Here is a 22243-nt window from a genome sequence, read left to right as displayed (position 1 = left end):
ATCTCTACGCCATTCTACGCCTTTCACCGCCTGCTGATTGTGGAAAGAAGCCATCGTGATACGTCAAAATGTTCGCGTTAGATGGGTGACGTACATTCTCTACTCAGAGGTGAATTAACTGTTCAATTCATGGTGTGAGAATTGAGCATTACAATATGCTTGTTTCAATCTTCCTATCAAAAGATCTCATATTGGCTCAATTTGGCTCAATTTGGCTCAATTTGGGCATAAATCTTCTATTCTATGTCAGTCAGCAGTGAGATCGCTTTCTATTCTATACCAGTCTCGTGAGCACCATATCACTCATTTATAATAACTTTGGATGTTACCAATTCGTTGCTCTATGAGTTTTGCTATTGAATATGCCGTATAGCAGTTTATATACAGTTTGATCGCCATATAGGCTGATATCACTTACGGTTCTCTGCATATAAAAATCCATTCCTTGCTCTGCATTCATGACTAGTACCTGCGCATATATTACCATGAGTCCCCTTTTCAAATTACGACTCTTTTTCTCTAAATTTAAAAAGAAAGATTTTGAGTTTATATTTTGCTACATCCATTCTTCTTCAGAGTCATCTCTATTATATTAATAATCCGAAATAGTGATAAATGTTCCATGCAGCTATTCCAAAGCTACACCCCTTTGTTTCAACATAGGAAGAACATCCAAGCATAAGGACCTCCCAAACTTTTTAAACTTCAGTGTAATTATTCAGATAAACCCAGAGCGGCATTAATGCACAAGATTCATCGATTTCTGCGAAATGTCAAGTTATCACCTTCTCTTGTGCTCAAGGGTCCGCCAAATCCTCCCCGCCGATACTACCGCTGTCCGTTTAAACTTGCACATCACAATCTGGCCTTGATATCGCTCCTCTCCTTAGAAGCGCCAATCTGATGCTGCATTAAAGCATATCTCGCCTATCCAGGTACCGTCGTCCATTGATTGGCTGAGATGTAGATTCGCATCTGTTTCGTCGCCAGACTCACAGGCCCCACTAATCTCCAACTCTGCACGCCATAGATAGTTTCGGCTTTTAACATTTGCGGATGCAACAGCTCGGAAACGATGCATTAGTCGCATACTCTAAATAAGATGGGCGTTTTGGCGCTCCAAAGTTTGACTAACTAGCATCTTCAATCATCAAGGAGATTAGTTAAGGAAAATCTCGTGATTTGGGATAAACACTTAAATGCGAATATTTGTTATTGGGTATCCTTCCCGGTGTCTTGCTTTCATTTTAGAGTATTAACTATCCAGTGACTATGTAGGCAAGGGGGGGATAAAAAACAGGGACTGCAAGATGAAAATTCACACAAAAATAGAAATACGAACACATAAGTAATTAAAAACTGTATTCTTAGTAGAGTGTTAGAAACAGTAGAAACTATAGAGGCAGTAGAGGCAGTATAATAATAACAGTGCATAATAATAGAGCTATGTGCTTATGGTTGGTTGTAAGATTTCCTATCTTTTGTTTCCCGCTTGAGAGGTATATATACTATATTAAATCTCTATACTAAGTAGATATAAAGCTTAGTTGTTAGATTATGTAGATTATCATTATATTCTTTCCATCATTTAAAATTCGTGGCCGTGTTGGCGCATACACTCCCAACTCCATGCTTCTTCTTTCAAGGTTATCCAATGACTGCTAAACAAATCAATTCTTTCAGTAGACTGATGAATTCGACAAAACATTGCTTGCACTCTTGTAGGGATTTTCAGGATTGGCACATAATACACATGCCAGGCGAATATCCCATAATAATATCATTATAAAACGCTCAGACAACATCTTCTACAGTCACAGATTTGGCTCGCTGGCGTATAGCTTTCTTGCTAACAGCGTATTCCAAATCGGCTGTCCAGAAATGCGAAATTTCCGCCTGGGCGCATGGCAAAGTACCATATAAAAGAGCGACCACCGGCACCAGAAAATAATCGACAAAGTTCTGCTTCAGAGAGCGATGAGAAAAGCACATACCATCAGACAACCCAGCCTCGGTCATGTCCCTCTCACGGGCGCGAACACAAACTCGGTGGTAGCTCTCGTAGATGAGCATGTAGATTGCCACCTCCACAAGCCCAAGGGGCCGAAGAATGTTGCAAGCTGAGAATATCCACGATAGATTGTTGGGATCTTCACCACCCTTTGTGACGTAAGTGTATAGAGTAGATGCAACTACCAGGATCATCATGTGAAGAGGGAGAAAGTGTGCTTCGAATAGACGGTGAGCCAAGTAGAAAATGTGTTCCCAGTGAGGCTCTTTTAATGTGTCTCTCGTTATATCAGAGAAGGCGTCGTTCTCGATTGAAAGCTCCGAGCCTGCTTCAAGCTGGGCTTCGGGAAAATACTCATCAAGACTGTCGCCATGGCAAGTTTTGTGCAAAGGGCGGAAGGCTCTGGAGGTATACTTCCTGTCCTTCCACATCTCAGCACCCTTGCGCAATGCGAATCCGCTGTCTAATGCTCCCCACATGTGTCGAATTGCCTGCTTATAACGGGCCTTCATATCCATAAGAGAGCCTCGAAAGCCACCTTTCCCGCCTCCAGACACGTTGGTTTGGCTAACAGGGCTGAGCACTGTACGACAAGTAAGATGCCCATTGAGAGCGAAGAAGCATTTGATAAACATGTGTAAATCTTCTCCAATAGCATCGGAGTCACAATCCCAACCACCAACACGATCAACGAGCTGTAAAGGCAGGGAGTATACGGATGTAGGAGGAGCAATGACAGAGCTGCTGTATAAACCAGACATTCCAGCGGCGCACCAGAGAATATCGGCAACACGAACAACTGCATTGACGTCGTTGGCATTCCGATCAAAAATTATAGGAGCAGCATACAGAGTAGAAGAAGCAGTCTCGATAAAAGTAGTGTGCATATATGAGACCTGGGCAAAGTATCGCGATGAGAGGTGACTGTCAGCTATAAGTACATGATTAGCGTATGATGTTATAATTAAAAATATATCATTATCAGATAGCAATGACATACCGTCAATACCGGTAACAATGACGTTCTTGCGGACAGACATTGTATAGTTGGAGCTAAGTTTGCGGGCCGCCCAGGCCAAATTGCTGCCCTTCCCGGCAGCTTCGCCGGGAATACCTGACGGATGCAGTGTATAATCAATCGATCGGAACTTTTTGATATAACGCTGGACAAGGCTCAAAGCCTTTGATTCGCCTCCAGTTTCTCGTAATTCCATGCCAAGGTAGACCTGGAAGCAGCGCATGACCAATTAGCATCTAGTTCACGCCGCCAATCATGTCGCATAACGACTCCACGCGCAGTGACAAGGGAGTAACTCTAAGAAGATTTATTCGACTTACATCGTAGCAACTTTGAGCTTGAGGGTGAGAAGCTAAGACGTCTAGAGTCTCTCTGAGAATTTCCATATCTTCTTTGTAGTTGGGGATGATAATGGCGTGGATGATGGGCCCACTCTGAGAGCTATCTTTACCTTCGGTAGAAAGCTCGGATTCGGAATCAGTGAACTCGCTTGCCGTTGAAAAGACATTGTCGCTGTCGCTGGAAGATAACGTCTCTGAACTAGTGATTGAAGACGAAGAACTTTGGCGGCGAAGGCCAGCTGTTTTGTAATCCTGGACGGCTCTGCTTTGCGCAGATTGTTTAAGTGACTTTGTAATGCTCCAGATGGACCAACACGCTCGTATAGGGAAAAGGGCAACCAGGAAATGAATCAAGAGGCAGTAATAAGCAAAGATGATAGTCCATATACCAGCACCGACGGCGGTGGTTTTTGAAGAATAACTTCCTTCATTGGTACTTGCACCTTTATATACAATAAATCCGTAGTTTTCAATAATCGATTCTCGGGATATAACCCAGTATGAGAGGCCGATCAATGCCAACATGCTCAAGCCGCCTGAGCAGCGGGAGCACCAGTTTAAGAAGCCCATTGTTTCTAAAGCTGGCGATCAGACAAGAGAAGACCGGAAAGTGATATAGAAAGGACTAAAGGAATATCCCCAGAAAGTTGAAGCTTCAAAGAGGCAGCTCACAACCAAGAGACTGTCATAGATGCCAGACTCAAAGATGGGAGAAGAGAAGAGAACAAAACTTGAAGAGAGAGCCAGACAAAAAGAAAAAAAGATGTGGAGGGATCAGCCAAAGAAGGGACCCAGCTCGAGTCATAACCAGCTGAAAGCCATGGGGATGGAGGAGCTTGAATCTAGGGTGTGAGTTGGAGTATCCACACAAAAGCCAGAGCGTTTTATTATGAGATACATGCAAATATAGATCTATGGTATGAACATGACAAGTATTCACCAGTGATAGGGGTAGTAGCCATTATTCCACCATTACAAACTACGAAGGCCTACCATTATGGTGATGGCTTCTTTTCTTGTTATCAATGATCAGTCACTAGCAGGCCTAGAAGGTAGGATATGATAGGAGCTAGTTGCGGTTTACGAACACGCGTATGCAAAGAAGCAATCAGATTCGCTGAGATGTTAGGCCCCCATACAGACCCCGGACCCTCTTACTTGTGCTCATGATCCCAAGTTTCCTATTTAGTATCAAGCTAACCATGCACTTGACTATGTACCGAGTGGTTTGCAGTAGCCGATGCATTTGCTAAGCTCTTTTCGGTAGAGACATCGCGCAGGATAGATCGTGAAGAATATCTCTGCTTCATTTATCTTGTAACTCGGAGTTTGCTACATTAAGTCGTGCCTCGGATGCTTTAGTATGTTGGTCCTTCGCTTCTAGAGAAGAGGTTGAAGATAGAGGAAGTGTACAGCCTCCAATGATAGGGGATTCGTAACAACACCCTTCGAAAAGTTCCCAAGAGATGGATAGGCTTGTGCAAATCCCGCACCGCTACTTCAGAGCTTAAAACAAGTATGTCATTAACCCACAGGCTAGAAGCTACGCCATTGTTATCATGACTCTCCACAACAAGACAAGGTGGGAACTGTGCTGAATATCCAGAACACATGCCTGTACAAAGTGCATACTTGGGTAGTATGAGCATTATTATCCCGGAAATAAAAATGGCCAATTTCGGTATGTAAAGTGCCAGACAGCCATCTTAATGCTGCCTCAGCTATGACGTGAGATGATATGTCATCTTGGAAGCCTATGCTAAGACTCGAATAACACACGAACACATAAGCCATTTACAAGATATTCTCAGTAGTGGTAGAAATAGTAGAAATAGTAGAGGCAGTAGAGGCAGTAGAGGCAGTAGAGGCAGTAGAGGCAGTAGAGGCAGTAGAGGCAGTAAACATCGCTAGCAGAGGATAATTAAAGTCCATAGTAAAATAACAATGTGCATAATAATAGAGCTGTGTGCCTAGGTATGGTTGCAAGAGTCCCTGGGGTTCTTTTTTTTTGGTTTCCCGCTTGGCAGTCAACTATTGATGCCACTGCAAGGCGATGCCCCCTACCGCCTGCATTTCTCTAAAACAAATCCACAACTATCTAATACATACTAGCAATTCCATGAATTCGATACCCATCACTTTGGAGATCATCCAAGCCCAGGCTCCGCTCTTAATCTCGGCTTTAGCGCCGCTCGCTTGCTGGTTCGTCACTCCAAGCGCTACATACAAACTAGTAACGGCGAAGTCTTCTGGACCAACCCAAGGGCCACACGGCCCGGCATGTGAAGCCCAATGGACGACAGTCAGTTTTGAGAGCGGGTCAGCAGCGAGTCGATGGCTATTTTCCTCTGCTCTTTTCTGCCAGGAAGACTAGGCGCGTGAACATCAAATGCAGCCTCCCCTGTTGGCCCGCTAAGAGATCGGCGTTTACAGATTGTCCTATTAAAGCGCGCCTTTGACGCATGCCGTGCGAACCCCGGGAGAAAAGGGCGTTGAACAATGGGCTATAGACAAGCCACAAGAATTCCGGGCGCATGATGAGGATTCTCTTTTTGCATGTACTAATAGCTACTAATAGTAGTAATAGTAGTAATAGTTATTTGCCTCAATATGTGGCGTAACGTATGCGTTGCTAGTACATATGTGTACAGCATGACCCTCACCTTGTGCGGGATCGGTCGAAATGGCGACCCATCTGCAAAGCACTGCCGTGAAGATATACGCGCATGAATGCATAGTGCGGTTTGTTATATGCAGCATATCATTGTATGACCTTATGGGGAATTCTCTCTCAGCCGTCCAAGAATAGCTTCTGCGCAACTTGCATCCCTGTTAGCCTGTGCGACGGACTAAGCAACTGAAGATGAAATGGTGTAAGCTACGCTATCACGAGCACCAGACATTTGAACTCCTTCGGCCAGGTATATTGGCGTCCATCATTGCGCGTCTCCCGTGGAGCCATTTGCCTATCAGTTTCAGTCTCCTTGGACGGGCCCAGAAAAGCTGTTAATCCTACCCACCTCAGTGACATGTCTCCGGAGTTACGAGTCAATATCCATCAAGGGTTTCAAGTGATGTTGGAAGACATATCGATAGACTAGAAAAATTAATGGCTAACTGTGTGTTACGTGTATATCTTTAATGCTAAAACGTAGACCATTCAACATGCAAGACTGAGATGCAGACAACTTACTAAGTAAAGTAACAAAGTACATGCACCTTTCAAATGCCTACATCAGTTCATTCATGCGCCATAGCAATTGATCTTAATAATCATGAACTAAGAATTTATTTACATATTTCTATAAAAAAAATGCGAAAGGCATGTTACTATGAGAATCGACAAAATACTATGACAGTTAAAGTGAAAAACACGAATGCATCGTGAGATGTCAGTTGTGGAATTGCGTACAGCTTCACCATAGCAGTCCAGCACCAAGCTCACATATATCATCCTAAGAATCAACACATTTCAATAAATATGAGAAAGTTTTAATTGGAATTATGTCTAAAGAAGCGATGCATAAGGCAAATAATGAATAGAAAATATCTGGATAAGCTCATCTTGCATTTGGAAGGATTGCTTTGCCAGTAAAGCGCCACGATGTTAGCGAGGATTTACAGGGGCATTCCCGCCGCCTTCAACATCCTTAGCCTCTCTTAAGCCTGTTTTGGCCAAGCCAGACGGCACTTGCTTCTGTATCCAATTACAGCGCGCGATAAGACAATTTACCCCGCTTTAATATTTTTTTGCCAGCCCAATCTTCGCAATCAGTTTCGAAGCTTGACTGCGCAGAATCACACATATCTACATACAGAAAGCGAAGAGAGCCGCCTGCTCTCCAACAAAGTCAACACAATGGGGCTGCTTGCTGAGTCAAGGACGTAAGTTATTTGCAGACGAAGTCATCGACAGAAACAGTCGCTAATATCAATTCAGGCGCCGGAAAATCCAGCACGATCCCAACAACACAAGATGGACTCGCGACACCACCACGTTCGGCCAGAAGATGCTGAGATCACAAGGCTGGGAGCCCGGTCAGTTCTTGGGAGCCAAAGATTCAGCGCACTCTGAATTCCACACCGCTGCGAATGCGTCGTATATTCGGGTCTCGCTCAAGGATGACATGAAGGGTCTCGGTTATAGCAAGTCCAAGGAGGACGAAGTCACCGGTCTCGACGTCTTCTCCGATTTATTGAGCCGCCTGAATGGAAAATCCGAAGCCGAAGTGGAAGAGAAGCAACAAGCCAGACTACAGGTCAAGATGCACGCCTATGTGGAGCAGAAATGGGGTCCGATGAGATTCGTGCGAGGAGGTCTGTTGGTTGGTGATGTCATGGAGCAAGAGGACGACGATTCAAAAGACAGCTCGGATGAATCAGAGAGTTCTTCTGAAACAGACAACAAGAAATCCAAGAAGAGAAAAGCTGAAGCTCTGAAAGACAAGGAGGAGTCGGCAGATGAAGAAGACGAGAAGAAGAAGAAGAAGCAGCGAAAGGAAGAGCGAAAGGCTAAGAAGCTGGCAAAATCTGCGTCAACTGAATCCAGTGACTCGGAAAAGGCCAAGAAGGAAAAGAAGAAGGAAAAGAAGGAAAAGAAAGAGAAGAAGGAAAAGAAGAAGTCGAAGAAAGATAAGGCCCTAGCCGAGACCAGTGAAGATGCTGCGGAATCAGACGATACAGTGGAAACCCCATCATCGTCAAATAGCGGCTCAGAAAAGGTGAAGAGCTCTAAAAAGGACAAGAAGGAGAAGAAGGAGAAGAAAGACAAAAAAGACAAGGACAAGAAGAAGAAGAAAAAGAAGGATGCAGACAAATCTGACACAGAGATGCCCGATGCGGCTCCCTCAGCATCGCGTTCTGGCACTGCTACTCCGATAAGCACAGGCACATCAACACCAATGAGCCGTAACTTTGTCAGATCTCGGTTCATTGCCCAGAAGAGAGCTGCTTTCGCGGATACCCAAGCATTAAAACAGGTGATTATACATCTTCTCTCCTCTTCTCTAAGAAAATTCATTTGCTAACAAAATATTAGATCTTCATGGTGAAGGCATAGAAAAATCGTAAATTCCAAGCGCGGCGTTGTTTTAATAAAAGTCTTTTTGCAACTTTATTCTCGACTGCTCAAACGGCTTAGATCGGAAATCTTTTAAATTAGACCAGAAGGTTCTGATATAATTGCGTATAGAGCATTATTGGCATTGTATATATGAGCGGAGGGCGGCCGTCAATTCGAGATTTTTGCATATAGCTTTGGTACTTTATTGAAAATGAACTGTGGATTTTAACAGTTGAAATTGCAATGGATGATATGTGAGCCCGGCGATATCAAAATCATTTTGAATACTAGCAATACCAAAGACTACTACAAAAAGCGCAGTATAGCTTTCAGTAATGACTTATTGAGTTATTAGGCTATTTATATCAATATTTATTAACGCAATTGCTTTTTTTATTATATTCTATATCTGGATATTCAACCTTGCATTAATTGATGCTCTTGACGCACTGGCGACTAGTGGGTGCTATTTTGCGCTATCCCAAAATAGTCCACCGCTTACCCTTCCTAGCTACTGAAAATCAATCCGCCGGCAGAAAACAATAATTTTCCTCTACTCCATGCAAACACCAAAAAACTTGCGATAAAAAAGAAACAATATAATACCCCATATCTTTTTTTGCTCACCCATCTACGAAAAACCAAGGAAAGAAGAGCGATTCAATTCACAAGCAACCTATAATACACAAGAAGAGGGGTAACAGAAAGACAAGAACAAAAATGTCGGGCTCCTCGCCTGAATATCTCCGATTCACCGGCCACCGGTCCTTCGCCCGGCGCCTCACAATCGCGACCCTTACCGGCCGTCCCATCCACATCTCCAAGATCCGAAGCTCTTCGCCCACAAACCCGGGTCTCGCCTCCCATGAGGTCTCCTTCCTGCGGCTCCTCGAGGCCGTCACCAACGGCAGCTCCATGCAGATCTCTTACAGCGGTACCACAATCACATACCACCCGGGCCTCATCACAGGCACAATTGCCGGCCTGGGCGCCGCCGAGGGCGACGTTATCGAGCACAGCATCCCCGTAACCTGCACGAGGGGTATCACCTACTTCCTCCTGCCGCTGTGTCTGCTGGCACCCTTCTCAAAGGCGCACATGAACGTGCGATTTTCCGGGCCCGGTGTCATTACATCCTCCACCGAGACGGGCGATGTTTCGGTCGATACGTTCCGTACTGCTATTCTTCCTCTCTTCGGCCTTTTCGGCATCCCTCCCGCACGAATTGAGCTCCGAGTTCTGCAGCGCTCCTGCGCAGGCCCTGGCGGCAAAGGTGGCGGCGGTATTGTCGAGCTTCGCTTCGCCAGTCAAGTCCGCTTGCCCAAGACGCTGCATCTCAACCGAAGTCCCGGCCGAGTAAGGAAGATTCGCGGAGTTGCTTATTGCACTGGCGTGTCTGCCTCAAATAACGCTCGCATGATACACTCTGCCCGTGAGATTCTCAACCCATTCGTCACGGACATCCACATCGCAGCACAGTACGATCAGGCCCCGTTGGTGCCTACAGGAGATAAAGCTGGTAGCAAGCGAAGACTGGGCATTGGTTACGGCCTGAGCTTGGTGGCCGAATCTAGCTCTGTGGGCGTAATATACTCTGCAGACGTCGTCGTGCTGCCTTCCGGTGGAGAGGTCCCAGAAGATATTGGAAAGAGATGCGCTTACCAGCTGTTGGAGACCATTGCAAAGGGTGGCTGCGTGACCCCTGTATCAGCAGGCTCTGTGCTTACCCTGATGGCAATGGGCTCAGAAGATGTTGGCAGATTAAGAATTGGTAGAGATATCCTCGGTACGGAGGAACTAGTTGAGCTCGCAAGAGACCTAAAGACATTTGGCGCAAGTAGCTGGGGTTTGCGGGACGTCGATGAGGACGACAGTGGGGATATTATCGTTTCCGTCAAGGGCACTGGTGTCGGTAATGTTGGAAGGAAGGTCGCCTAAGCTAATTAATTAATCAATAGGAAAAGATGTCATGTTCCCTCGTCTTGCTTTGGCCGTTTGGCGAAAATTACAGCGAAATATAGAGTCTGTGGAGGTTTTGCTAGTTATGACAAAAGTTGAATTACTCCATTCCGTAGGTATATATTAATATGTACATACATGCCCTAGTTGACAGGGCGAGTTATTTGATTCCGAAGAGTAGCACCTCGACGCCGAGTCCGTATTCTCGCCATAGTTGCCCGATAGCCAATAGCCTGGAGAGACAGGGCAGTTGAGCCTCCAGTCTTCATCAAGGCGGTTTTCATTGTATGAATTACATGATATTCGTTGAGCACAGCGTTACCGGAGCTCATGATATCGGATAAATGTGTTCTCAGTGATTCGTCGTTGGAGTTATCTCCAGCAGCAGCTACAGGCTGCTCGTAGCGGTCGTAGCGTTCTTCTGTTCCTTCGCCATTCCCTTCGCCATTCCCCTGTCTATCAAGCTGCTGCAGCTCAATCTCATCCGTCTCGTTGACCGTCACACCCGATTCATGCCGTGAAACTCCTCGCTCTTCTGCGTCTAGGTCTTCGGGAGAGCGTCCAGGGATAGGTTCCAGAACTCGATTGGAGAGTGGGCGGAACGTCTTGAGCGCAACTCGTAGGCCTTCTCGTTGGTTGTGTATCGAAAGCATCAGAGACTGGATAGCAAGAATGACCAAGTCAAACAGTATATAATATAGTCTATAACCAGAAGGCATTTGCCCGACGAAATCGATAATCATCCCCCCATGTTGGTATCCTCGATGATAATCAGGTCCTAGAGGAAGTGAACCAAAGAGATGCAACAGCATGCATATCAGATTGGGCACTAGTATCACAAAGACGTGTATATGAGTGGCCGGCATGAGTAGAGCGAAAGATTCGTCTTTAGGGGAGAGATACATGTATTGCGGTACGGCTCGCAGGAGAAACATGAGCATGGAGCATCTATATCACAGGGCGTCGTGTTAGTGTGTGAATTCTTCACAAACGAGACCAATGAGGGAAGGAAATATGTTGACGCACTCCATATAATACATAGAGCTCAGCTCGGCAAAAATGACAAGATCGAGTGTCTTGAGCAGATGTGTGAGAAATCCAAGCTTTTTGGCTAGTCCTGGATTCTGCTTCTTCTTGCTCCTCCTCTTCTGCTGCCGGCCATTGCTAGACCTCGAACGCTGCCGTGACCCAGGACGGTCGCGGGCATCTGCTTCCGCATTGTTGGTGTCGTTGTTGGGTCCGATACCCGGTGGTGAGAGCCGGTCGGGATTCCGCGCGGAAGAGCTAGGCGCAGCATCATTGTTCATAGTCGCCTATCATCATCCGGCTCGACTGAGGGGCTTGCTCTGCATCGAAGCAGGCCCAGGGATGGCTCGAGCTCGGAAAATAAGCCGCCAGGCAGTCTCTATCTTCGTCAGAGTCACAGGATTTGTGGAGCGCCGGGCGTGAACAGTAAAAGGTTGCCAGATAGCTAAAAAGTTTGGCGAGCAAGCAATACGTGATGGTCGCGCCTATTGAGACCTGCGGCGGATGGTGGAGTCATGGACAGACAAGCTAATTCGTCACACAAGGGGTTCCTGGTGGCTTATCCGAGCAAGTACTCAGGATCAACACTAAATCCGGCCGCCAGCTCTGCGGGGCCTTCGGTACGTACTCCGCTGCCGACGGCAGGCCCTCCCCCGCAAAACAGGGTCTCACCAGCCCCACGCAGCTCCATACGGACCGGTACATGTACATCGATAACCACGAATGACAACACCAGGAATGATGGGCTTTGTACACGCCCGAGCTGGCAGCCCTCGACGTCACAGAACGATGACGCTATGGCCGAAAGCGCCACAGAAGAGGAGTTGGGCAGGGGAACTTTACCGATTGCGATGATATGGCCAGATGCCCACGGCGCTGTTGTGCCAATTCATAGTAGGTCTGCCACCCTCGCCCTTGAGTCCCCCAATAAGTGAGACATTGGCTCTTAATCTTGAAGGATTCGGGGTTAATGCAGGTTGCATACTGTGGATTTGTACTCGCTATTGTAGTGCCAACTACCAGTCTTAGCAGGAGTACTAGGCGAATATGCAGCTACCGGCAAAGGTGGTCTCGTGCACACTTGTACCTTATATAAACAATGTCGAACGATTTGTCGTGGCTTACTCAACCGCTTCTCGATCTCCGGGATCATTTACAGGCTTCTATTTTCTTTGGGCATCGATCGGCCTCTTCCTCGCTGTAAAATGGGCTGAGTTTTACATAGAGCACCCTCTTAGCGCCGATCGAGACTCCAGCCACAAGTCGACATATGGTAGTGTCAATCGAGCTCGACGTGCGTGTGTCATTATGGTGTGGTGAACCGGTACTTCCATTGGCCGGCGTTATTGGTTCTCCGGCAAATGGTCAGAAAGCTTGTCCTGGCTGGCGGCTTGCGTTGTCTTCTCTCATGGGAGCTATTACTACTTAAAGAGCTTCCCCTCCCTCCTCCTCCCTCCCTCTCCTCTTTATCACTGTCTGAATCATTCGATTTCCTCAAAGCTTGTCACATTGAAAGAGTGAATTACCATTCAATTACAACCATTGGCACCTTTATTGCTAGCCAACATGAACAATCCCGAGCAGCCCCAAAACCCTACACCAAACCAGGGCACTCGCCGTCGAGTGAGTCTCTCACCCCGCTCACCGGAACCCCACCGAACACACCGCTGACAGTGTCAATTATCTAGAGCTCCGGCTTCATGCCTGCATTTGAAGGCCTCTCCCAACACCATCAGAATGCCAACAACAGCGCTCGGCGTCAGAGTATGACCGACCAACAATCCAAGCCGGGCATCTTCGGCCAGCTCTTCCATAGGTCAGTTCATCCGAGCTTCCGACCATTCATATGTCTATCTCTCATCTAATCAGATGTCACAATTAGTACACTCGGGAGGAATGCCAAGTAACCTGTATTTTCATTTTCATATTCTATTCAGTTTTGTAGCTCGCGCAACGACGGATTCGTCCTCAAAGTCTTGATTGCATGTACCTATCTAACCCTCAGGATGCTTCACGCATCGGAATTTCATTATTTGTGACAGCCGCGGAGTTAGGCCGGCGGACAGAATGAGATCAGTGTAAGATAAAAGATAATAAATACAGTTAAACAAAGAGACTCTGCATGTGGGATGGCGACGCCCGTTATTACCCCAGAGCCGTTGTGGAGATGCATGATAACGACTAATGCAACGCTACCAAAAATCAATATAGCCATGTAAAAAGCCGGTACTTTTAGTGAGACATGCAATTCTACCTGCATGGTAGGTACTTACCGACTCTGAATCATACGGTTGAAAGCCTGCGGTGTAGCATGTCCATCTCGACAGTACGAAATAGCTATCTAGTTTATAAGCGAGAATGATGCCGGAAGCAGTTGAAGTGGCGCCCCGTCTTTAATTTATTTCTTAGATATGAATCTGTAGATAATGAGAGTGTGCCAACAAGGTGGTGTAAGTGGAATTCTAGTCTGTCCTGGGAAATGGTCTAGGTTAGTTACTGGAGTACTTAGCGGTACACTGTTTCGCGCTACGATATAAAGTACCTTTCCAGCGACTGGTATTGCTTATCGATAACGAGATGGCGGGCAGCAGATCCACCAGTAGCGAGGCAATCGCAAGAATCTTGACCATCTATTTAGAAAAAAAAGTTTCGAAGCGCTCAAACGAGCGAGTGCCGGATGCACCACGCTCTGTTGAATCTTCCAAATTATGTCATGTCGACCGATACTTCGCGACCTTAGATGTCGAAATGACATCGTTTGCCGCTCATGCTTGACTGGTCGTGCAAAGCAGCCGGCGCAGGCTTGGTGGGCTGCTTCATACAGCTCTCAAGCCTCTAAAACAGTGAGCAGGGCAAGACCACGACCGCAATCACGACCCAATGCGGATATTACTCGCCAACCTACTCAAGCTGAACTGGCTGGCTACTTGGAGGGGTTAAAGAGACTGCAGGCTTCGGGAAAGAAGCAAAGCGATGAGGACGACTTTTCTGTTCGATTTTTCGAGCAGGGCGATCGAAGCCGGAAAGAATTGTCCAGTGGGCACGCCTTTGAGGAATCGTTAAGTGGTACCGAAACCGCTGAACTACGAGATAATCTCCTCAATCTAGGGAGAGGGCTTCGCAATCCAGAAGAGAGAGATGCCTTTGGAGAGGTTTTGAAAGAGATGGGGGGAGACTGGGGCAAAGCTAGCTCTGCGGACGACGTTGAGAAACTCATAGCGAAACTGGAAGATTATTCACGGTCGATCGACGATAAGATAAAAGAAGAAAGTACTAATCTTCCCAAGGGAGTGTTAGAGCAGCTCGTTGGGGATGTGCCGGAGCTATCATTGGAAGAGGGTACACCCTCTGATGGACGTCGAGAGTCAATACCACAAGTCCTGATAAACCCTGATGAGATAACGACGAATCGACGCCGAAAGCTTACCAAATTCAATTCTATCGTTACGCGATTTGTTCTTGCAGAAAAGGAATCAGGCTTGAAGCCAAAGGCAATCCAGTCATTATACAAGGCATACCACTCGACGAGATTAGCCCTGGCTCAAAATTGGAGCGATGTCCCTCCCGCTTTGTGGCAGGTCCTCTGGAGAGCATTTTCGAGTTCAAAAGACAGCGCTAATAGCTTATCACGAATTGCCGTCCTGGCCAGGGATATGAGCGATGCCAAGGCTACTCTTGATCCTGCACAGCAGGTCCTGGCCATCGAAGCCATTTTTGTCGACGGATGGGAGTCCAAGGCCATGGAGAACTGGAGGCGTTCTATAAGTACGCTGGGGGCTGAAAATTCAGAGACATTTCAGAACTTCTGGGAACTTGGCGCAAGGATATACTGCCGTGTCGGTGATTTGGGCCAAGCGGAACGAGCAATAAATAAGCTCCTCAGCCGCAATATGAGCCCTCGTATCTTGCTTCCGCTTATTCGGACTTGTTGCGAACAGGGAACCGAGGAAGGCAAACAAAAAGCATGGACTGCCTACCGTCAGATGAGACAGCTTTTAGGGAAAGATATGGGGCTCTCAGAATACGACCAAGTAGTCGCATGTTTCTTGACTGCTCATCAAGTTGAGAATGCGTTGTATGCTTTTGTGGACATGATGAGCGAGGGCCGAATCGATCTGACGAGTCAGAAGTATATGCCCTCGTCCATTGCTAACAAATTCTTTTTGGGCAAATGGCTGAAGAGACTAATTGGCGCTGGTGACCTGGATGGTGCTTTTAGCGTAGTCGAGTTCATGAGAGGAAAGGGCGTTGAGGCGTCGCCTATACAACTAAATGGTCTTATTGGTGCTTGGCAACGGTCAGGCAGCGCTGAGAATTTTGAGAAGGCCGATGCTCTGGGCTGGCAGATGGTCGAATCTAGACTCAGATTTGTCACCCGCAGAAAATCTCACAGTGATGACTCTAACGGCAACGACGCACCATTGTCGGAACCAGCTCTGATGAGCATACCACGTGCTACTATCGAGACCTTTTCTCTTCTTGCTGAAAACTATCGCATGCGAAATCTCCATGAACGCTTGGAGACCTTGTGGAATGCCTTCCGTGAAGCGCAGATTAGCCCCGATGCTTTCATGATGAATCAGCTTCTCGAGTCACTTATCCAAGAGGGCCAGCCCCAAGAAGCAATGGCTCTCTATCAGTCTCTCATTGAGAACAGCAAAGTCGCACCTGATCCCTATACTTTCAGCGCCCTTTGGAAGACACTCGGAGCGAATCGATATCACATGATTATGGACCCCGCGACGCAAGCAAAGGAGGCAGAGGCCACACGGGCTATGTTTAAAGAAACTGTCAAACACAAGGACGTGTTTCAAGCCGATGGCATTGACGGGCAACTGGCTCGCAAAATCCTCCATACTTTCCGCCGCCTCCAAGATAACGCAGGCTTTCTCGTCGCCTTAACCGTGTTCAAAGAGACATTTCGGTTCCTCCCTCCCGAGACGCTCGTCATGGAAATGGTCCTCGGCACCACCAAGCTCTCCTTGGACACACCTTCTCAACGAACCAAGCTGATGAGGACCAAGCGAGGGATTGACGGCGAGCTGCGAGCCTGGGCGGATTCCAACGGGGCAAGCCTGGAAGGTGACGAGAATCGCGGCGCCGCGTTGTATGCGTTCCTGCAGAAGAAGTTTTGGCCTACGCAGGGCAACGAAGAAGACAAGCGGGAGATATTTGTGGATGTTGCGAAGCAGATGGGGGCACTTGAGTTGCTGGGACTAAAAAGGGGCCCTGGTAAGAGGTGAGCATATTGTGTATGAATGACAACTGTATAGAATGTATATTAGACTATGATGAATGACTGGATAGGCCATCTCCAAAGACAGGCGGGTTACTGGGATACATAGACACTCAACTGTACCATAGCATGACTACAAATACCTCTTCACGCATATGAAAAGGAGCTTTCATATTTCGAGTGAACTTAATTACATTGATCCAAGGTGTAAAAAACTATCCGTCGTCTTCAGTTTACTTCATGCTGGCAGTCAATCTGGTGTATATTAAAGCCATTTGTCTAGGTAAAACCATGAAACCCACCACCGAATTCCTCCTTCTCGTGCCTTGACTTTCCGGAACTCCAACGCTATGCAAAAATAACAATGAAAGAGAAAAGGAGGAGCAGTGCGTGCCCAGACTCTTTTTCTTCTCTCATCTCACACCTCCTGTTCCTGTTTAATGGCGAGGAAGAGACAAATTAACCTCTTTTCCCTTGCCTTCCCCCGTTTTTCATGCCGAAAATACTAGCCCAGCTATCGTGAAGTAGTCAATCAATAAAAACCACGGCCTTATATTTTCTTCTTCGCCTTTCCCCGTCTTGCGACTTGGCCAGTGGCGCTTCCACATCGACACTAGGATGTCTCGACTCCTATGTCAGATCCATGTCCTCGATGCCGTCGTCGCCCAGCCTATCGCCTACTGAACTGAGGCCCGAGCTAGAGCCTCTTCTCATTTCTATGGTCTTGGGCTCGTCCCCGTTCTGCTGCTCTTGCTTCTCTTCTCCTTCTTGTTCTTTTATTGATTCTCGTGGCGTTGGTAATTCGGGAGCTCGCTGAGATATCCATTCACCTATGCTGGTTATGGGGCCGCCTTCCACGAGGATCTCGTTGCCATCCGTGTTTTTTCCAAAGATTGTGCCCTGCCATTTGGCATCGTCGCCAGTTTTGCTGTGCTTCTTTTTTAATGCTATAGAAGGCAAGGAATGTTAGCCAAAAGTTTGTAGCAGTAAAAGAATGCATAATCGTTTCCACTTCTTTTGCCATCTCTGTCATCGTTTGCTTTTTTCTTACCTGCCAGATAGTCGGTAGCGTCAGATTCAGTATCTCCGCTACCCATCTCCATCATCTCCTTCATGCGCGTCCCAGAAAACCACTGTATGAACTCTTCCACCCCTCTCAGATCTTCCTCTCCCTTCCACATTTGCTCGGTTTCAGTCCTCTCTGGCAGTAGAGCTCCAGCCTCTTGCAGCGCCATCCTGACGTCCACAATATCGTAGTCCCCAGCATCGCCGTGGTTGTTCATGGCATTTCTCGCAGTCTTTTCGCACAAAAGTGCCAAATATCGTGCCGCAATGTCAGTCAGTGTATCAAGCACCGCGGGGCGCGTGCTGTGGTAGCCCGTCGCGCGAAGGACTTGCAGAATCGAGGGCCGCAAGAAAGCGTGAAACATGGAGGGCGGACGGGCCATCGCGAGATGGTGAAGAGGCCTGAGGCTTGTGTATGTATTGATAAAAGAGGAGAAATACAAGAGGGAGACGTAGAAGAAAGCTAGACAGTAGAAATTGCTGTGAGAAAGCCGCTAGAAAGATGTTTCTGAGGCTGTCGCATATGCTCTCTTGGACGTCATGGGCTCTGCCGTACTGAGTAGCTCGCACAGCGCATGTTCGCCTCTAATTGAGTTTTGTGCGCGATCGTATTCGGGGTATCGAGAGAAGGCGAAGCTTGGTTGTGGCGGCTGGGCTGCAGATTTTATGTCGTGTTGGGCAGCTGCGTAAAGTGAAGCTTGTCTCTTGTGTAAATAGAGATTCAGATTAAGCTCAGAGTTCTAGCAGAGAACTAACACAGTATGGAACTAACACAGTATCGTTTTGTAATGCGCACTTCACACTGTAGGCACTTTCAATACGGCTCTAGCACGAATTAACAGCCGCCCTTGTTAAATGTTGAAGAGAGGAATCAGTCCAAGAATATACCAAGTAAGTCAACTAAATTAAATGATTCATTTAACAATAGTGTTTTAGATATAGCTTCGAGTATATGCTATCAAAAGAAAAAAAAAATGTCCCATCCAGTTATGCAATTTGCCAAGCGCAAGTAATAGATAACCAAGAAGCAAAACAAAAGCCTCTCCAAAAGGTTCACATGTTTTACAAACTTATCAAATTCGTGCAAAATCGATGCGCAAACACCCCCCAAGAAAAGTGACAGATACTTATTTTTGCTCAGAGATTCCGCTGTACTTGTTGATCCAGTCCAGCACCTCTCTATGCCAAACCAACGAGTTCTCTGGCTTGAGTACCCACTTGCCATCTGTTAGCACCTAAAATTACCTCGTAGAGATGGATAAGTAGTTTAATTTGACTTACATGATGCTCATCGGGGAACATAACAAACTTGCTAGGAACGCCACGAGCCTGAAGGACGTTGAACATAGCCAAGCCCTCCGAGATTGGCAGACGATAATCGAGCTCGTTATGGATGACCTATGAGTACACAATGTTAGCTGCTAACTATACGAGAATAATATTTCTTAATTTCAGCCTACCAGTTGCGGTGTGGCCCAGTTGCCGACGTGCTTGGCTGGATCCCACTTCTCATAGCCTTCTCGGTTATCCCACAGGGTACCGCCAAAGTCATGCTCGGGGAAGAATAGCTCTTCCGTAGCCCACTGACTGAGGGTCGAAAAAACGCCGTCATGGCATACCAGAGCTTTGAACTTTCGCCCCAGATCATGGCCCTGGATCCAGTCTGAAACCAATTAGCATGTCTAGCTTACTTTCACGGGCGTTAGTAGAACCTACTCATCATGTAGCCACCATACGAAGCGCCGAGAGCAACTGCCCTATCCGTATCAATGTAGCTCACTTCCTTCTCGAGATACTCGAAACATTTGACCAGATCCACGTAGGGATCGCCTCCCCAGTTATTTTGGATGGCGTCGGTATGGTCTTGACCATAACCTGTGCTTCCAGTCGGATTAGGGCTCACAACCACGTAACCTTGCTCAGCGAAGATGGCAGGATTCCACCGAGTACTCCAGTCATCTCCCCAAGCTCCCTGTGGTCCACCGTGTACCAAGAAAGCCAAGGGATACTTTTTAGACGAGTCAAAGGTCGAGGGGAGAGTAACCAGGGCGTGGACGGGATAGCCCTTGGAGCCCTTGTACCAAATCTCTTGACATTGCGATTTGGTCAAAGAGAAAGTTCTGCCCTGTTTGGATGTAGAGGAGACAACGGTGACTGATTTAGTATCAGGATCGAGTATCGAATAGTTGGAGCTTTCAACCCGTGACCTTGTTGTTATCAGCAACGATGAGCTGTCTCCGAGAACCTTTGCCTCGGCCACGGATCCGTCCTCGTGAATAGGGGTGGGAAGAGATGTTGCCTTCAACGGCGAGGATGGCAATTTCCACAGGACAACACGAGCGTGCTTCTCGGCCGCAACGTATAATTCCGTGTTGTCATGGCTCCACACGATCCAATCAGGCTTGAAATCCCAGCCACCCTTGTCGTCGTCCGTCTCGTAAAATTCTTGGACATTGCTCAGATCGGCCACGTCTGGAATCAACAGAAGTCTCGTCTTATCGGCCTCGTACTGCTGAGATTTCATACGAAGGAAAGCCACTTGTTTGCCATCATTAGAGAAAACGGGCGAGCTGGAGTATCCAAGCAGCCTTCCGGTCTTGACAATCTGGGGGACAGCCGGCTTATCCAAGAACGAACTCAGAGGAACGAAGTAAAGGTCAGTCTTGGTGTATCTCGCTTGATTCAAATCCGGGTCTTTGGCGACAAACACAATGCCACTCGAAGAGATATCAAAATCACCTGCACCTCCAAAGGGAGGTACGGGAGAGTTCAATCGGGTACCCGCAAGCAAATTGGTGAGAGCAGAGTTTCCGAGCGTCCATTTGCCATCTACCTTCTCCAACTGACCATACCAAAGAGAGTTTTTATTTTCAGTGTTCCAGGAATCCCAATGTCGTACAAAAAGGGATTTGTAGATCTTGGCCGAGGTATGAGACTTTGGTTCCGCAGATGGATTGTAGAGCTGCCCGTCAGGAGTCGTCAGAGCTGCACAGCAGAAAGCCACTTTGTCTGCTGATAGAGGCTTGGCTTTGACGCTGGAAATACTCCCAGCAAAGCGGTGGATGGTGTTTGTTCTGAAGAAAAGCTGTAAGCTTCTGGGACAAAGAAGATCTCGTTCGCCATGCAGGTCCATTGGGGTATTCGCTTACTCATTTGTGTCAAGGACATGCTGCGCCACCAGTGCCGAAGCACCATTATCGAGGCCCTTGACATAGGCAATTTCCTTTTCGCTGATCCAGAGAGGATCGCTGGCTGCGGAGTCTTCGGAAACCAGGTGCGATGTTCCCTCTTTAATGTTGAGCACTCGAATCTGGGAAGTTTTGGAGTGGGTGTCGAAAGAGTACGTCGAGACCTAAAAAGCGATGTCGTCTTAGTTGGTTTCTCTCCAATCCATCCAATGCAAGCCAGTTCTAATTCTAGAGTATTTAAAAGAGCAATCCAGACTAGTTATTGCCATGGAGGAAAAATCTTCTCTTCTCCAATACGAGCTTGTTCAAAATCGCATCTTCACTTACCGTGTATAAGACGAGCTCGCCCGTCGCATTGGGCACGCCGGGCGAGCGCCGCGGCGCCGAGAGGAGAACCTCTGGGGTAAACTTTGCGGCCTGAATTGTCATCATCAAGGGCTGCTCGACTAATGTGTGAATGCTGTGAGTTGGGACAGAAAGAGGGGGAGAAGAGGAAGAAGTAGAATAAAATATTGGAGGAAAGGGCCCCAACTAGCCCTGGATAATAGGCCTATCCGATAGTACGTGTTATCTGGCAATCACATCATGCGAGGACCCCGATGGCCTGGGAACCTGCTATAAAGTCGCTAAGACCCCGCATCCGCAACCCCGCACTATCGGCGTGTTTTGCTAGATCCAATTGCTCCAACGCACTACTAATTTCTACTTCCACCTACCAAGGTACATGTACTATTAATAGATACTTTTGCTGCTTTGTTGCTGCTGATTTCAGTTATATTACCTCTATGTATTGCCTCTTCTAGCATCTGCTAGTATTACATACCCACGTAATCATACTATCGCAGAACTCTTTTCCTGATGTGTATTTTCATTTATGGTTCCTCTTTTTCTTCTCTCTCTTTGCCTATGTAAGCTGGCCCAGTATATAAAGCTCTTGCTATTATCGTATATTAGCCCAGGAACTTTTGCAGCTGCTATAAGCCGCTGTTATGTAATTTATTCAGTGGATACGTATAATCTCACATCAAGCCCCGAAAATTCTCTTTACATTAATAATTCATGAGAGCAAAGACAAGCAAAAAGCAGCACTAAAAAAGCCGTAGGGGAGCAATTTTGCCGGTGCCTGCAGCAACCCTACCAAAATCAATCTTTTTGGATATTTGGATGCAGATAGTATGGTACTGCATTGAACTCACCTTATCTACTCTACTCACTCTATCTTCGCTGTTCAATCTATCAGCTATGTTCACTCTATCTATTCTATCAGCTCTATTTACTCTATTTACTCTATTAGCTCTATGCACTCCATCTATTCACTCTATCCTCACTTTATACTC

The 22243-nt window shown here is 46.9% G+C and overlaps 8 protein-coding genes across 8 annotated transcripts; 4 read left to right on the top strand and 4 right to left on the bottom strand.

The window, feature by feature from the left end:
- Nucleotides 1-1794: 1794 nt before the first annotated feature.
- GGI43DRAFT_388255 (glycosyl transferase family group 2-domain-containing protein) lies at nt 1795-3940 on the bottom strand (the record flags this gene model as incomplete). Its single annotated transcript, XM_083204039.1, has 3 exons — nt 1795-2942; nt 3012-3237; nt 3350-3940. 3 exons carry the CDS (start codon nt 3938-3940, stop codon nt 1795-1797), a joined length of 1965 nt encoding a protein of 654 aa, XP_083055936.1.
- Nucleotides 3941-7122: 3182 nt separating this feature from the next.
- GGI43DRAFT_417328 (uncharacterized protein) lies at nt 7123-8740 on the top strand. Its single transcript, XM_083207411.1, has 3 exons — nt 7123-7255; nt 7311-8349; nt 8409-8740. The coding sequence occupies exons 1-3, from the start codon at nt 7230-7232 to the stop codon at nt 8427-8429; spliced, it is 1086 nt and encodes a 361-aa protein (XP_083055935.1). The 5' UTR covers nt 7123-7229; the 3' UTR covers nt 8430-8740.
- A 184-nt stretch (nt 8741-8924) lies between these two features.
- On the top strand, nt 8925-10452 carry GGI43DRAFT_262343 (rRNA-processing endoribonuclease). The gene has a single exon (XM_083200998.1). The coding sequence runs from the start codon at nt 9153-9155 to the stop codon at nt 10368-10370; it is 1218 nt and encodes a 405-aa protein (XP_083055934.1). The 5' UTR covers nt 8925-9152; the 3' UTR covers nt 10371-10452.
- On the bottom strand, nt 10453-11935 carry GGI43DRAFT_262347 (DSC4 family protein). The gene is made up of 2 exons (XM_083200999.1): nt 11418-11935; nt 10453-11339 (listed from the first exon to the last, which is right to left on the bottom strand). Exons 1-2 carry the CDS (start codon nt 11696-11698, stop codon nt 10535-10537), a joined length of 1086 nt encoding a protein of 361 aa, XP_083055933.1. The 5' UTR covers nt 11699-11935; the 3' UTR covers nt 10453-10534.
- Nucleotides 11936-12983: 1048 nt separating this feature from the next.
- Nucleotides 12984-13324, top strand: GGI43DRAFT_388251 (uncharacterized protein; the record flags this gene model as incomplete). Its single annotated transcript, XM_083204038.1, has 3 exons — nt 12984-13040; nt 13106-13233; nt 13300-13324. 3 exons carry the CDS (start codon nt 12984-12986, stop codon nt 13322-13324), a joined length of 210 nt encoding a protein of 69 aa, XP_083055932.1.
- Nucleotides 13325-14063: 739 nt separating this feature from the next.
- Nucleotides 14064-16819, top strand: GGI43DRAFT_417322 (uncharacterized protein). The gene has a single exon (XM_083207410.1). It carries the CDS (start codon nt 14126-14128, stop codon nt 16658-16660), a length of 2535 nt encoding a protein of 844 aa, XP_083055931.1. The 5' UTR covers nt 14064-14125; the 3' UTR covers nt 16661-16819.
- GGI43DRAFT_417320 (uncharacterized protein) lies at nt 16820-18426 on the bottom strand. Its single transcript, XM_083207409.1, has 2 exons — nt 17705-18426; nt 16820-17600 (listed from the first exon to the last, which is right to left on the bottom strand). The coding sequence occupies exons 1-2, from the start codon at nt 18099-18101 to the stop codon at nt 17284-17286; spliced, it is 714 nt and encodes a 237-aa protein (XP_083055930.1). The 5' UTR covers nt 18102-18426; the 3' UTR covers nt 16820-17283.
- Nucleotides 18427-18614: 188 nt separating this feature from the next.
- Nucleotides 18615-21474, bottom strand: GGI43DRAFT_417319 (Alpha/Beta hydrolase protein). The gene is made up of 6 exons (XM_083207408.1): nt 21234-21474; nt 20868-21070; nt 19435-20792; nt 19179-19381; nt 19000-19116; nt 18615-18935 (listed from the first exon to the last, which is right to left on the bottom strand). Exons 1-6 carry the CDS (start codon nt 21336-21338, stop codon nt 18846-18848), a joined length of 2076 nt encoding a protein of 691 aa, XP_083055929.1. The 5' UTR covers nt 21339-21474; the 3' UTR covers nt 18615-18845.
- Nucleotides 21475-22243: the final 769 nt, after the last annotated feature.

The sequence above is a fragment of the Trichoderma evansii genome (genome assembly GCF_050947405.1).
Source record: "Trichoderma evansii strain SZMC 28006 chromosome Unknown GGI43scaffold_30, whole genome shotgun sequence".
NCBI lineage: Eukaryota > Fungi > Ascomycota > Sordariomycetes > Hypocreales > Hypocreaceae > Trichoderma > Trichoderma evansii.
Note: the sequence above shows the minus strand (reverse complement) of the source record. Positions and strands in the feature narration are given on the sequence as shown.

Bases quoted from the DNA above. Each gene is read 5' to 3' on its own strand.
- GGI43DRAFT_262347 (XM_083200999.1), bottom strand. From the start codon at position 11,698: ATGAACAATGATGCTGCGCCTAGCTCTTCCGCGCGGAATCCCGACCGG. The intron at 11,340-11,417 runs GTGCGTCAACAT...CCTGTGATATAG, and splicing joins AGCTCTATGTATTATATGGA to ATGCTCCATGCTCATGTTTC.
- GGI43DRAFT_417328 (XM_083207411.1), top strand. From the start codon at position 7,230: ATGGGGCTGCTTGCTGAGTCAAGGAC. The intron at 7,256-7,310 runs GTAAGTTATTTG...ATATCAATTCAG, and splicing joins CTGCTTGCTGAGTCAAGGAC to GCGCCGGAAAATCCAGCACG. The intron at 8,350-8,408 runs GTGATTATACAT...ACAAAATATTAG, and splicing joins ATACCCAAGCATTAAAACAG to ATCTTCATGGTGAAGGCATA.
- GGI43DRAFT_262343 (XM_083200998.1), top strand. From the start codon at position 9,153: ATGTCGGGCTCCTCGCCTGAATATCTCCGATTCACCGGCCACCGGTCC.
- GGI43DRAFT_417322 (XM_083207410.1), top strand. From the start codon at position 14,126: ATGTCATGTCGACCGATACTTCGCGACCTTAGATGTCGAAATGACATC.
- GGI43DRAFT_417320 (XM_083207409.1), bottom strand. From the start codon at position 18,101: ATGGCCCGTCCGCCCTCCATGTTTCACGCTTTCTTGCGGCCCTCGATT. The intron at 17,601-17,704 runs GTAAGAAAAAAG...TGCCTTCTATAG, and splicing joins CGCTACCGACTATCTGGCAG to CATTAAAAAAGAAGCACAGC.
- GGI43DRAFT_417319 (XM_083207408.1), bottom strand. From the start codon at position 21,338: ATGATGACAATTCAGGCCGCAAAGTTTACCCCAGAGGTTCTCCTCTCG. The intron at 20,793-20,867 runs GTAAGCGAATAC...GCTTTTCTTCAG, and splicing joins CATGTCCTTGACACAAATGA to AACAAACACCATCCACCGCT. The intron at 19,382-19,434 runs GTAGGTTCTACT...AATTGGTTTCAG, and splicing joins GTATGGTGGCTACATGATGA to ACTGGATCCAGGGCCATGAT.